We start from the raw sequence: 15,187 nt of genomic DNA, 5'->3' as shown, positions 1-15,187 counted from the left end.
AGTTTTCAATCCGTCAGGAAACTCAGCAGAATTACTTGCCATTGCTATCTGAGGGATTCCTCCCATCAGAGATGGAAATTTGGACACTCCCAGTTGATGAAAATGTGTAATCTGGGCATAAAATCTAGCCCCACGTTGGGCGCCAATAAATTGTTGTCACAGTTTGACTCAGGTCCGACAACAATGCTCTCGATCCCCTCCCCCTCCCACCCAGGTAGGGAAGGAGAGAGAGAAAAAGAGAGAGACTGGGCTGGGTTGAAAACTAAACTACACAGCTTTAATTAAAACACTAATGAATCATACAAGAAAATATATACAATTATATACAGATATATTCAGGTATGGGCAAAAACCTCTCGCCTCCCCCCACCCCAGCAACTCCCACAGCACTTCCCTGAACTGGGAAGAGTCCCGAGGAATCCCGGAGCTGCTGCTGGAACAGAGCAGAGAGTTATGGGGGTCAGGAGAGCTCGAGCCTAAGGGTCGACGGTGATGGATGAGCCGAGTCCTCCCTGGATGCCGGCCATGGACGGAAGAGAAGGGGAGAAAAAAGAAGGAAGGAAGTTGTCTTCTGTGATCTCTGACCTTCCTCTGAGCTTACGTAGATATATGGAATGGAATATCTTTGGCCAATTTTGCTGTCCATCTAACTCAGCCTCCTACGGGGGGGTCACAGATCTCCCCATAGTGTCTGAGCCGGCAGAGTGCAGGTGCGGCCTTGAAGCCTCAGTAGTTAGAAAAACATTCCACTGTCTTATCGGCCTAGCAGAACACACTGTTGCTAGTTACAAGAAAGCTTACTGAAGGAAAAAAAAAAATCAGTAAAAAGAAAAATTGGCTTCATCCTGGCTCAAACCAGGACACATAGTTCATTTTAGTTAGGTCCTCAGTGATTGTTTCATGTGTTCTTTTTTTTTTTTTCTCTCTGTCCACTGTCCTGGTTGAATTTGTGTTTATTTCCTCCATTCCTGTGAAAGGCTTGTTCTTTGCTGCTTCATCTTTTTTTTGTGATAGATCTTCACCTCCATTCCTCTTCATTGTTACTGTATTCTTCTCCACTGTGGGGCTCTGATAATAGTGATGGACTGCTACAATTAAATTTATTCCATACGCCACTGCTTTCCCTGACAATCTGACACCCCTCTTCTCCCATGTTCTTACCTTTTGACTGGCATTAAGAAAAGTAACCAGGAGCCAGGAACTTCAGTGAATTGTGACACTGGTCTCCCAGTGGTGACTGAGCATGGCAAGCCCTGGATGCCCTAAAATATCTCTAAAGCTGGTTGTGCAGTGTGGAAAAAAACCCCACAACCATGATGTTGTGATGAGAGGAACACATTCAAAATGCTTCTAAGAAATTTCTCTTATTGTAGTTTGATTGTTATTGCTTCTAAACGTATCACTGTCATTAGCTGCTGAGAGGCCTAGGCCAAGATACTGTCAACAGACAGCTTTCTCTGACCCCAGTTGTCCTTAGCAAACTGGCATGCAGTCAATAGGAATTCTGAATTTACTACTGTGTGTTGACATCTTACTCTGTTACAGGGAAGTATTTAATCAAAGTTTATTGTCATTCTTTTCTGAGGTTTGAGTGGGACATAAAATTTTACGATACGTATAGTATTTTAGATGACAGCTTCATTATTTCCACTGAATAATATGAATTGCTACAAGGAGAAATATTGATGTCAAACTGGTAATTGTCATTAAATATGCAGCAATTTTGCAGCACTCATTTGTGCAAAAAATAATTTTTCTGAATTGTAGGTAGCAATGCAGAGCAGTCTGAAATGCAGTTCCTTCACCGTGAGCCCTTTCCCACCACAGAGGTCCATCAAGGCTCCACACACACGGGCAAACCTGAGATCTTCCAAGTAATTTTTCAAATTTTCCTTTTTGAGATGAACATGATGTAGTGATGAATGTCAAAAAGAAGATACTTGGTATGTTACTGAGTTGATCTTTAGATCCCTTCTGCCTGGTGGGATTTGTATTTTTGCTGCTTTAGCAGTATCCAGTCAAGTGGACATTCTCTTTTGCCTGAGCCAGGAGGGACATCTGGGGCAGGAATAATTAAACCATGCTGTAGAGAATGACTGCAGAGGTTGCAGGGAAGAATGAGAATGATGTGCTGGAACTGCAAGGCATTATGTAAAATAGACAGATGCAGTTTAATATTGAACTGGTTTAGAAGGAAACGTTCCTGTTGAGCCTTGCTGTGGAGAGCATCACTCAGGGTGGTGGGAATGGCTTCTTTTTCAGAGATCTAAAAAAACCATAAGAAAAAACTTTAGTTGCTGGAGAAAATAAGCTCTTTAATTCAAGCAAGGTTCTGTTCTGTTTCTCCTGATGAGAAGAATTTAATTTGCTTTTAAGATAAATCAAAAACTCCACTCAGAATTGTATTTCTTCATGCAGTTTCTTTGTTACCTTGTTAAAGAACCCAAATTAGGGACTGGTACATTAGGTGATGATCAACTTTATTAGCAAATACATTTCCAAAAATGCCATGCTTGTCATCTCTTTTGCAGTTTCTACAGCCTGATTCGAAAGAAAATTGATTCAGTCTTTCCTATATTGAAAATGCTCTCTGTTGAATATATCTTGTGTGTTTAGCTTTAATTACTATACTGTTCAAGTAGGAGTCAGTCCATAAAGAAAGTAATTAGAATCTTTGCAATGAAACTTTTTTAATAGAACACTGTAACATTTTTCTTAACCTTTTTTTTTTTTTTTAGGGAAGCATGTGTTCAGCAAGGCTGAGAACAGAAACAAAAAATAAGAGTTTGTGAGAGGGAACACTGGGGCTCCTGGGATGCTGGAGTTGCCAGTTTGATTCTAATACCTGGTTTAGATCAGAGGTTGAATCTTGTGTGTTGTGCTTCACAGGTGACAGTTAAAAGGCATACACCTGGGGGTATTAGCAGTAGTTGTTTTTTGGTTCCTCTAAGGACATAAAGCACTTCCCAAGGTTCACCCCAGTCTGACCCCCACTTAGCTTTCCCTCATGTATCCTCAACGTTAGGATGAAGCTGTTCCGGTGTCAGTCACTGTCCTGAGCAGTCCTGTGGCTGCATCTCAGGGGCAGCTGTGAACTTGTACTGTCACAGCAGAAAAAATACCCTTCAGAGGAAATGTTAGTCCTTGAGACTAATTCTGGGTACTTGAACAGTATCAAGGGGAAGAAAAAAGATGAAATGAGCAAGTCCATCATGTCTGAAGAGAGCCAACAAATACAGTGCTTTTGACCCCAGGGGGAGATTGGGTTGGATGGGCTGGGTCCATTCCAAGCTAACTGGAGGATCCCACAGAACCTTTTTTTTTTTTTTTTCTTCCCTTCTTTCTTTGAAAACGCCTTCTGTCCTTTTGCCTTTACTGATGAATGGTGTTCTCAGTTTATTCCAATGTAACAGCACGTTGCAAGCAGGAGCCAGCTTCCTATCTCGTGGGAGCTGCTCTGGGCTCTGACCAGGAGGGGCCAGTTCCCTGGTTTGCCATTGGGGTTTAACTCCTGGTTTCCACAAGATGAACTTCAGAGCATTGTGTGTGCTCATCTAAAAATTCTAACAGTGTCCCAACTCAGAGCTGTCACGGTCAGTGCTGTCCCCTTCCCTATTTTTCCTGAAGGAAAGGTGGCTTTCTTCGAGACTGGCACCATTCTGCTGTGATCTCCAGTCCTGCTGCTCTCCAGGACTGATTTCAGATGCCATTGTCTTGAGATCTGAACACGTACTTGGACTGGAATTTGCATTGCATTCAGATGCATGATTTAGGTGCTTCAAGCTGTTAGTCTTATTTAGAGTGGGAGAAAGCCTCCTCTAGAAAGATTATTCAGAATGTCTGAGTTAAGAATTACACCTTCAAGGTACTGGTTGAACAATTTCAAAGCTCTGGAAAATTTAGTATTCCCTACAAATCTGTGACAGTCCATGAAGCACACTTCAGATATATCCTGTACTTGTATTTTTCATGGAAAATGAAAGATTATTACCTCCTTTTGTCGTATACAGTAGTTTTCTTAAAATTCTCTGCCAGGCAGCTGGTACAGAAGAACATTCCCCTTCTGCAGTAATACAAGCCAGTAATTAAACCTGAACACAGTGAATAGAGCTATAAAGTAAATCAAAGTGAGTGTTGAATTGTACCTTCATGCACCGGGTGGTAAACTCTTTATAACTAAACTCAAAGCTTCCTTTCTTTGCTGAGGAGCCATGAATTGCAGCCTCTGTTTGCAGCGTTTCTGTTGCTGTCACCTGCTGTAAATCGAGGGTGAGAAGAAAGCAGGGAGGCAAGAGGTGGCAAGTGCATTGTACTCCTTTCCCTCCTTTCCTCACTGGGTAGTGACTTGAAAATCTGTGGCACCTGGGCTCATGGGCGGAGGAAGCCACCTCAAAGGAGACCCAGGTGTTTTGAGCCATCTTCTGCATGGAGTGACCTGGTATTTGTAAAGTCAAATTAAATCTGTGGAAAGGATCCTTTGGCTTTCAGCAAATGGGGTTTTCTCTGGTGCTTATGTGTCTGGCATAGTCTGATTGGTGGGAAAATTGGGCTAAATCCAGAATTTAGTGAACATCATGGCCCTCGACATAAACTCTGGATATAGCAGAGATAAGCTCTTTCATGAATAGAGGGGAGCAGGGCATCCCATCTCATCCCGTTTCCCTCAGAAGTTTGTCACTGTCTGTTCACCTGCATCCCTGTGTCGTTGATGGGAGAGGAGGACAGATGTTCTACCCTGCTTCACCAGAGCATGTAATCTCTTGACGCTACTGCACCGTTGAGTCCTAAAATCATGCCTGCCCAGAGTACCCTTCTGTTATCTGCCACCGTACAGGCAGGCTGTCAAAATGTTAGCAGGAATTTTGACACTAAAACGTCTCAGGAAGACAGCTAGAAGATGGCTTACAGGTTTATTTGGGGTTTTCATGTTGTAGTTCTCTGAAGATAGTTCTCAACATTATGTGAGCGTCCAAAGCAGCAGTGGTGATAATGGACTAGTCAAAGGGATGATGGATTCATCTTGGTTTTGCAGGGTGCCAAACGCAGGACAGAGGGATGGAGACTGACTGTCTGTGACAAGGATGTGGTCTCCTTTTTCTCACTGAGCAGACTTAAAATAGTAGTGCCAAGGCTAAGCATACTGAGCCTTCCTGATGAGCACAGACTGAGCACAAGGGAAAAGGAGTAGAAAAATGAAGTATTTTTAAACCTGTCTTGCAGTCTGATTGCCTACTAGAGTCTCTGTTACTTCTCATAATATGCTTGAAAAGTTTTATTTCTGCCTCGAGTGCGATCAGCCTGTCTTTATTTAGGGATGCAACTGCAGGGGGTGCCACGGTGCTATTGCCAGTGTTCTGCACAGTGGCAGCCTGTCTCTCTTTTCTACTCACTTATACCTGTGTTGCCTTGCAAAAGCAGTAGTTTTCTACCCTCTTAGTTATAATTGCATTCTGGGCCACCTTGTCACTCAGCCTGTTCCTGTAGCACGAGATGAAGAGCCAGTGGTCGCCATAAACAATTTTTAGTTTTCTGTTTGTCCCCCCCACTATGTATAATTGAGCTTGGATAGTCCTTTTCTTTGTTCCTAGGTTCGTAATTAAAGACAACTTGAAGGAGAGCTTTGTAACTGTTGTAAGGGCAAAAGAGGAGGTAATATTCAATGTGAGCTTTTTGTTTATAAACAGGTAGAGTTGAGCTTCCAGAAATTTTGGATGTGTAGCTGAAAATTCACCCAGGGTCCAGAAACACTAAGCAATAGAACAGTGTAAGAAAGTCAGTCATTAAATTATATTTGTAAGACATTAAGTATAATTTCTACTGAAAGAGTTACATTTTACAAATTTTTATGAGTTTGTGTCCTCATAAATTCAATGTAATTACAAAAATTACTGGCCATTTCCTTTGTTATTTTGAAAATAAAATTATATTCTGCTTTGCAAAAACAGTGGTTCTCTGTGTTGGACTCAGCATGACATCCCTCACATGCTTTTTCTTTTGCTGCTCATTCTGCCAGGTTGGTAGATTTTTACCCACCAGTCCCCAGTGTCCTGCCTTCTTGTTAAAAGGGGATTTGGAAGGGTACTTCTCATCAGGAGGCTTTGGTCCAGGTCTGTTCATCTAGCAAGAGAAAATATTTCTCCCTTGGATTGGGATTTTCCAGCAGATCTGTAGTCTTGGATCGTATAGTTTCTGGGTGAGAATCAGAGTCAGAAATAATAGTGATTCATTCTGATGGGGTTGCAGAGAAGGACCAGAATATCTGCTGGACAGTTCTCTGGACAACAGGCAAAAGAAAGCTGCCTTCTGTGGGGACCTGCATGGTTTGTATTGTGGAAAATAAGTTCTGTAGGTGGAGATTGCTGCAAAGTGTATGGCGATCATCATCAATTCTGTTGATAATTGACATTACAGCTTTCTGTTGATTGAAGTGTTTCATTCCTTGTGCTTACCTGCTTTGTAAAGTGGACTGCAGCCAGGATGTCACACACAAAATGTGAAACATTATTTTCTTTTTTGCTTTTCTGAAGAAATACTGAAGTTGGTTGTTCCATTATTGCACTTCCAAGCCTGCAGCTTAGCATGTGCTCTTCTGTGTTATATTCCTCCATGAGCAGCCTGATGTTTGACGTAGTCTGTTTGATGGTGACAATGGACACTGAACAATGCTGAGCCTTCCTCCATGTCTCTCTTGTTTTGTTTGCTCCAGGTGAAGAAGTCCCACATTATCTCTGCTCGCATCTTCCTCGTCCTGAGATTCTGGCTTGTGAAGTCCCTTGTGCAACAGACTGTGTCATCAGCGAGTGGTCCCCGTGGTCCCAATGTTCCCACTCATGCTCCAGTAAAAACGCTGAGGGCAGCCAAAGCAGGAGTAGGTCCATCTTGGCACTTCCGGCTGAAGGTGAGTTGTAAACATTTTGGATTAATCACAGTTGTCTTGAATTCCTCAGCCAAACTGTGTTCAGATCAGAGCTAATGTTAATACTGTAGGGATGAGGAATACTACTTAATATTTTTCTGTACTTCATGCCTAGGGACTAGAAGATCTTTATAGGCTTGAGTTAATGCATGTGTCAGGAAGGAATTCTGTAACAGTTCAAAATTACTTACTTCAACCTATGAATTGTTTCTACTGAGGGCCAGTCTGGGTGTGCATTTACTTGAGGAGCGCTACATCCTATACTAATGAAATTGCTGCATGGCACAAATTGTCACACAGGTGTCTTTATTTGGGAACACACTAGTACCAATCTAGAAGAGCGAGCTGTGAAAAATAAGGAAGTAGAAAACAACCTGTTTATTTTTATTAATGCAGACCTAGACTGTACTGACCTTCCTGGTTTTTTTTTTTAGTAAGTAAATAGCTCTTGATAAATACATATGTAATTTCCTCTGAATCTTCATGGACACATCATCTATCTGGATTTCTACCTATCAATGTCAGTGATGCAGTTATTTACACAAAATATTTCATATTTGAAGTGTAGTCTAACTACGGTTATGATAATTTATCAACATGTTGGTTTAGCACACAGGGTTTGAAAGGTATCACATGAAGTCTATGAAAAAATCATAGGATGTGAATAGATCTAACAGACTAAAGCCTTGTTGGCACAACAAAAAAGCCTACTATTGTCAGCACTATGTGCAGCTAATGCAGCAGCAAAACACTTCCAGATGCAAATCTAATCTCAGATAAGCTCTGTTAAGTGCTGTTTTGTAAATTATCATTAAAGCCACCCACTGTTTCTGGGGTAATGTAAGGACTTGATCTTGCAAACCCTTACTCTCCTGAATGGTCTGGGTTCACATAAACATCCTTATGAGCACTTGCAAAGAAAATTGCGACCCTTCAGGACGAGAACTGCTATATAATTGTTGATTGAATGATAACGACTACTACTAAAAATGTCTATGAGCTAGACAATAGTTAAAATGAAAAATATGGTTGACCTAATATTTTCTTTGGAAATACTGAAATGCAAATAACAGATAAACATGCAGTTATGAAAGTGAAGTGTTGAAGAAGTGAAATCTGGAAGTACATAAGCTCAGTCACCTCCGCCTGAAACACGCTACGCTAAAAATTACATGCTTTGACCTGAATGCTCTTAAGTTTCTCAGAAAGGAATTGTTAACTATTAGAATCAATGCCCCAGCTTCTTCTATACATCTTCAGCAATGGTTGTAATGATTTGCTATGCAGAGTCACACGAGTGCAGACAGATAAATAGTGATTGATTAGAATTTGTGAGGAATGGATTTAATATTGTTATCACTGCACTAAGGCAATGACTTTCTCTGACTCTTTCATACTCAACTCACAGCTGAGCCACCAACTTCTACAGACATCTGGTACCTTTGCAAGTGGTGTTTCATTTGTTCTCTCTCAACTAAGGCAATGTTAGCTGTGGCTTTGCCATCTGAGGGCTTCTGGGTTCCATCCCACAGGCTGACTTTAGTTCAAACTCTAGGGTTGTTTTCTCCAAGCTGTCCACTACATCCCAGGATGTGATAACCAGGAGGCTGTTGATGAAACTAGAGTGGCTTGGTTTAAATCAGGTTTCAAAATGTATTTATTTACACACCACACTTGTGAGAACTGGTGTAAGACGAGGTTGTAGAGGAAGGCAGTGTCAGCAGCTTTAGAATGGATTAGAGGAACTGATGAACAACTGGTCCATAAAAAGTCTGTAAATAGCTACTAGAGTACCTAGGCAGCAGTGGGCTGTCTTCCTTGCCTTGTACGGAAGTTGTCAATGAACTGCAGAAAGTGGCCAGGATCTTGCCTTTCCTAGACAGCACCTCCTGCTTTCAGATTTGCAGACAGCCTGTGTTCTTGTGTTCTTATGTTCTTAAATTAAAACTGCCTCATTATTACTCTCCCTTGTTTAGGAGTGCTTCCTTACTCTGTGTATTCTGGAAAAAAACACCTTAATTTTCCCTTGGGAAGCTCAACATTTCAGCTAGATCTTCTCTTTTTATGTTTTCCTGCTGGACCAGGAATTTTGCCATGCTACATTATTTTATTTTTTAACATGGGCTTGAACACACAAGAGCAGTAACTGGTCTGCATTTTTCTTGCGAAGTCTAAATCTTCAGGAAAGAGCTTGAACACTGTGTGGAACAGTCAATTTCATGAAAAGACAAATGCTAATGTGGCATGATTATCCAAATCAGTGTGTTGAGAAATTTCTAGCAGTCTCTTTCTTCTCTCAGTACTCTTCATTGTGGCCATTTGGGGTCATATCTTCTTTGAGAAAAGTGTCCAGTGGGGTGACAGACATCCATTCCAGGAGGAATATACCTTCATCTGTTGATTTCAGTAGGTGCTCTGAGACTTGTGGTATCTGGCCCCAGCACTTCAGTTCTTTCAAAACCTGCAGTGCTTCAGCTGTGTCACAAGCTGCCACATTCTCTGTCCTGCAAGAGGATGGTTTTGATTTTAGTCATTTTTACTTTGTTCTTCCTAACCTGGCAGTGCTTACTGTCACAATTCACTGCATTACTCTTTAGCTTTTGAGCTACAAACCTCTGTTGCTTTCATGGGATAAATTCAGGCTGCTAACGAGAGTGTTAAAGCTTCTGGGGAGGCTGCTCAAAGCCCTGTACTTTGCGGATTTGTTATGAGTTGTTGACAAGGAGCAGTAGCTTAGCAAAGTCTTCGGACACCAATTTAAAGGATGCTGCTTAAAAAAAGTGAAGACTTCATACTCAAAACTTATCTTTCAGGTTTTCCCCCCTTGAATTGCAGATGTGGGCATCAGTTGACTCAGTCCAGTGCAGCACCCTCCACAGCTCAGCTCTTTAAGTCAACAGGTGAACAGAGCCCAAATATTAGAGAGGGATGTTCCTCCTTGGGAAATTAGCAAGGAGAATGGACTTAAAAATAATGCTTAATTTGTCTTTACAGCTAATTGCATGTTTTCTGAGTGATACTGGCATTTAAATGGAATTAGCTTGGCTGCGTATAGGAGTATCAATAAGGTAACTGGGAAATATGCTTTGCCTATTTCTGTTTCCATTATGTGTTGGAATACAATTTTATGCAAGGCTAGTTTAATGGGGAGACAATATTTTAGAAGGTGGTTATTGCATCCATGAAGGTCAACAGCTTTATTTATTTATTTTAAAACAGGAACAAAAAAGATATTCAGCAAACCTAACATTATTATTTGCTTTTCCATATCTTCCTTTTGCTACATGCCATAAGATAAAATGTGGTTTTCTTTTGACAAATTCCAGGTGGAAAAGCCTGTCCCCCTGACCGAGCCCTGCAGGAGCATCGTGCCTGTAACAATCACCCATGTGTGCATTTCTTCTGGGAAGCTTCTCCCTGGAGCTCCTGCTCTGAAGACGTGCTGGTAACTGCTCTCAATGCATCTGTGAATTGGAGTGGAGAAAACACTTGTGGAGTGGGCATACAGACAAGGAAAGTCTTCTGTGTGAAGAGCAGCTCTGGCCAGGTCACACCTAAAAGGTATTTAAACCAAGTTATTAGGCATTATTTGTAGCTGCTTTACATTATGTATGAAAGCATTTTCAGCTAGCATAGGGAATCTGCAGCTGTGAAAATAACTGCATTTCAGGACTAATTCTCCAGCTACTACTCCATCCCTGCTATGAAATGGTTACTAATATGTACCAAAAATAAATAGCTAGCCAATTTTTACTTTTCTTTATATATCCAAGAAAAATGCATGTTTTTGTTACTGCTGCAGATGTTTTGTGGTAGTTCCTCTGTTGTTCTAATTTACAGGTTTCTGCAGATATTTTTCCTGAAGGACAGGTGTGGGGAAAATGCAAAGTATGTCTGAATATAACCTTCATTATTAACAGTGCTCTAATAAAACAGAAAAACTAGTTTGTATTATATTTGCGCCACAATAAGGCAGAACCATCTGTGTGATCTGTGTTGTTCAGTTGATTTATGTAGCTTCTATAAGTGATACCAACATGACAACATTAGGTATTCTACAGTACAAATATTCTGAATTTTGCTTTGCTTTACTAAATAGGAGGAAAATAAGTAGCACAGATGTTTTCCCTCCTACCAAAAAATCAAGACATTTCTAATTAGTTTTTTGCACCCTTAATGAGTCTAGAGACTTACAGCCAAGTTTTATTTCTTATTGTAGTTCTTGAAAAAATCCTGTTCATATAAGTAGAGTGTTTTAACTTCAGTGAAGTTAATTAAAATTCTGGAGGTTAATGAGATTAATTAAATAAAAGGAAAGAAATTTAGTATTCATTTATATCTAGAATATGCTGCAACTTTACCTAATTGAACATATTGTTTGTAGAGCTAGATCATGTCTAAAATAGTTCTTCTGAGATTGTGTAAAGGCAAATGGAACTGAAGGGGGTAAGTAAATACTTAAGTGAAGTACGTGAAAGGAAAACAGAATTCAGTGCTGAAAAAACCCTGCCAAAAGAAGTGATGGAATAAAACCTCCATGTTTTGGACTTAAATAGTACCTTGTAAATGACCAAGATGGTGAGGACAAGTTTGGTGCTGGGTGAAGGGCTGCCTGCCTCTCCATGTGTACTGGAGATGTTGTATTTTGTGTTTGAGCTGATGGAAACTGACTGAAAGTAATGTTTGGTTTAGAACTGCTGTTAATGTGGCTTCAGAAATGGGATGAACCATTTGAAAAATAAACTTTGTGTGTTGGCATAATGTTTTGGTTTTGTTTTTTTTTTTTTTTTTTGTGTCCTGCATTTTTCCTGAGTTCATGAAGAAAAATGACACCATATCCAAGGAAGGTGAAAGGCATAGAAAGCCAAATAAAACTAAACTTTTTGCAGAAAAATCTTTCAATGCCTCCTCTTAGATTACAGAAATCAGCTCTCTAGGATATTCATGCTTAATGAAAATATGTGTCTCTTTGTATTTATTTTATTTTATACCTCTAAGCATCTGATTACTATCTCAGTAACAGGATCATGACTTTAAGATTTATTTTAATTCTTAGTAGGGCTTAGAGGCAAAATCTTCTTTCACATGGGATCATTTTGGTTTGCATGCGTTACTAAGTATTTTTGAGGGATCTTTCCACTAGAAACTAATAAAAATTAAAAAGAGTATTTCCTTTTCTGTTCCCCCTACTTGAAATGCACGATCTGCCTGATTGATCCCAGAAAATGGTCATTTTCCACTCTTCAAGGTTTTATCTGTTAGCTGTGTTTGAAACTTTATGAGAATATGCATGAGATTTTCCATTTAAGAGTTAAAAATGAATGAATAAATAATCAGAGCTCTTCTTACTAGACTATGTTGTACACCTTTTTAAATAGCCATTGAGATCTCAAAGATCACTTTCAGCTATTTATGTTTCTTAGGGTTTGAAAGTAGAGGAGCATCACATCAGTCCCTACACATGGTTGCAAGTGTTTTGAAGTCTGTTGCATGTTGTCTTAAAACATTACTTCATAAACAGTACTGCTTGCTTTCCTCAGTAATAAATTTATCAGTTTTGCTTTAATAAGTTTTGTATTTTAGGTGTCATAGCCAGTTACATTTAGTCTGTAGTAATCTATTATTATTTTTAATTATTAGTATAATCATCATAATAATAATAATTATTATTTGAAGTGTACTCAATTCAGTTAGGTTATGTGAGTGCAAAGGAGAATAAAAATGAAGCTTGCTATGACCAGGAGTGATACCTTTGGTATGGCGAACAGCCTTGTGAGAGTCCTAGGAGTAAGATGTTGCCCTGTAGTTTGAATGTTTTATTCTATTTTTATCTTTGTGTTTGGATTGATAGATGTCCAGAGTCCATCAAACCTGAGGCTGTGAGGCCATGTCTCCTCCCCTGCAAGAAGGACTGCCTGGTTACATCTTTCAGCGAGTGGACTCGCTGCCCGACAGCTTGTCAGCCTGGTAAGCCCTAAAGAAAGAGTCAACATTTGGGGAAAAACTAGAGCAGGGGCCTAGAAGCCTGCAGTAGTTGTAGTTCATGTCAGTCTAGTAATTTTTAGGGCTTTCATCTCAATGAGCTTTGGACTTGGGGTGCCACTGACACTGGTGTTGGGGAATGGGATCCTCATGAGCAGATTTGGAGATGGAAGTTCTCTTTAGCTGGAATAATTCTTTCTGGGCTTTTGCCCTCAAAGTTGGAAGTCCAAGGTCCCCACATTGTATGGCTGTAGGTGGAATTGCTACATAATATCAAATTTACTTCCTTTAAGCAACCTCAGTGTACTGACAAGGTTGTGCAAATAACTGCTGTAGTTGGTGGCTTTTCAGGGCCCATCCATTCCTTTGATCTGGGTGTTTAGCTTTTGGACACTAAGTGTTTGGCAAGATTTCCTTATAAAGATCTCATAATGGGTTTTGTGATAAATCTTTGTGTTTCATGAATTGTTTGTATGAATGCCCTCTCAGTTATCAGCATTTTTCATTGTTGCTGGTGGCTTCCTTGCCCTTCAGAGTTTCTCAGTCGATGCTCTAGCACAGTCCTTGTTAGATTTTACAGGAAAATGAGTTGCTTTCTAAAACAGTGAATCCTGTTTTAATTAGCATTTATTTTTAGACTTCAAATAAGCTGCCTATGAAGAAGTAGAATAAATTACCTGTTAAATTACTTTGTTTATTAAATAATAGTCTACAATTAAAATGAGAAGAAATTAATTATTTAACCTGCTTGGCAGTGTTATCATTTTAATATAATTCTAAATTAAAACTTCTTAGATGGGGGAGTTTGCTTTTTGCTAAATCTGTTCTTGATATGGCTGCATTGCAAGGTTTTTTTAATTTAATTTGCATTGCACAATTAAAACCTCAGCACGGTAATGAAATTTTATAGCCACTATATATATGTGAGTTGTTAGGATTTGCTGTTGTTTTTTTGTTTTTTGTTTTTTTTTTATGGAAAAGATGTATTTAATGAAAACAATGTACAGATGGTGAATTAGTAAGCAGATCAAGCAGGAACAGGTATTGCCTGGCAGATTTAAAATTAAATATGTACCAGCATAAGATCAGAGCTTAGGCAAACACGCACTCACTAAATCAGCTTTACACACAACTTTACCAGTTAAGCTGTTTGCAGTTGATCTGAGACACTGCGTCCAACTTTATTGTCTAACAATAAACCAGGGGACATTTTCTCTACATTTAAATGTCATCAGACAACAGGCTGTCTTCTGGCAAAGGATTATCTCATACCTCAGCAGTGTAGACAGGGGTGAACTTGGGGCAGTAACAGATGGACAGACAACATAATTCACAAGAGAAGTGCAGTTGAAGCCCAGCACCTGTTGGTGAGGCGGAACAGGGAGGTTGTTGCAAGTTATCGATTCTCTGCCATTTCAGATACTTAAAGGTGACAACTGTCTACCACAGTCTCTTATAATGTATCTGTTTTAGTGGGGTTTTGAGGATGAATCAGAACAAGAATCGAAGAATCAATATGGATGCTTCAGAATACAAAATGGTTTGAATGAGCAGCATGTGGCTTTTCCTCTGTCACCTGCTTTCCCGCTGGTGAAGGTGTCCTGGGGAGGTGACTGCTTTCAGCATGGGTGATGTGCTCTCTGGTCTGTCAGCATAGATTTAAAATTTGAGTGAAAAAAAACCCAAATACCTGACAATAACATTTTTCATCTCCCTCCTGAAAGTAGATGGGGCCTCTGCTTTTCTGGGCAGTGGTTGTCGGTAATTATATATAAAAAAATTAAACTGGTTAGAAAAGTCAGGGTTGCTTAGTTCTCTAAACAAGTTTAGATTTATCCCTTCAAAAACTTGTATCTGCACAAAAATACTGGAGACAGCTCTGATTCTGGTAACTAAAATCTTGGAGAATCTGTCCTTCTTACTTGTGTGCTTAGTCTTGTGTTGACCAGACTCCACCTTTTCATCGGCTCAGAGCAAAGACAGTGAAGCTGAATGGTGCCCCAAAGTGCCTGACGGTATTTGAGGCATTTAAGACAATGCCCTTAATCACATGCTTTAACTTTTGATCAGCCCTGGAGTGGTCAGGTAGTTGGACTACATGATGGTTATAGGTCCCTTCCAACCCAAAATGTCCTATTCAATCCTATTCTGTAAAAGCTGGACCAGCCGTTCTCTCAAGATACAACAAACTTTCCAGTAGTGAGCAAGGACTTTGTCCCTCATCTGACCAGTGATCCACCTCTCTGAGCATGGGCAAGGTACTGGCGATGTCATGCAGGACAAATGCGG

The 15,187-nt window shown here is 40.0% G+C and overlaps 1 protein-coding gene across 1 annotated transcript in view; it reads left to right on the top strand.

The window, feature by feature from the left end:
- The window catches only part of THSD7B (thrombospondin, type I, domain containing 7B), a 266,212-nt gene that overhangs the window by 112,725 nt on the left and 138,300 nt on the right, over window positions 1-15,187 (top strand). The window contains exons 8-10 of the mRNA XM_010000390.1: window positions 6,707-6,898; window positions 10,243-10,477; window positions 12,768-12,883. Coding sequence (XP_009998692.1) covers window positions 6,707-6,898; window positions 10,243-10,477; window positions 12,768-12,883 — 543 coding nt within the window. The remainder of the gene's footprint in view (window positions 1-6,706; window positions 6,899-10,242; window positions 10,478-12,767; window positions 12,884-15,187) is intronic.

Source organism: Chaetura pelagica, unplaced genomic scaffold, assembly GCF_000747805.2.
Source record: "Chaetura pelagica isolate M959 unplaced genomic scaffold, ChaPel_1.0 scaffold386, whole genome shotgun sequence".
In the NCBI taxonomy this organism is placed as follows: domain Eukaryota; kingdom Metazoa; phylum Chordata; class Aves; order Apodiformes; family Apodidae; genus Chaetura; species Chaetura pelagica.
Note: the sequence above shows the minus strand (reverse complement) of the source record. Positions and strands in the feature narration are given on the sequence as shown.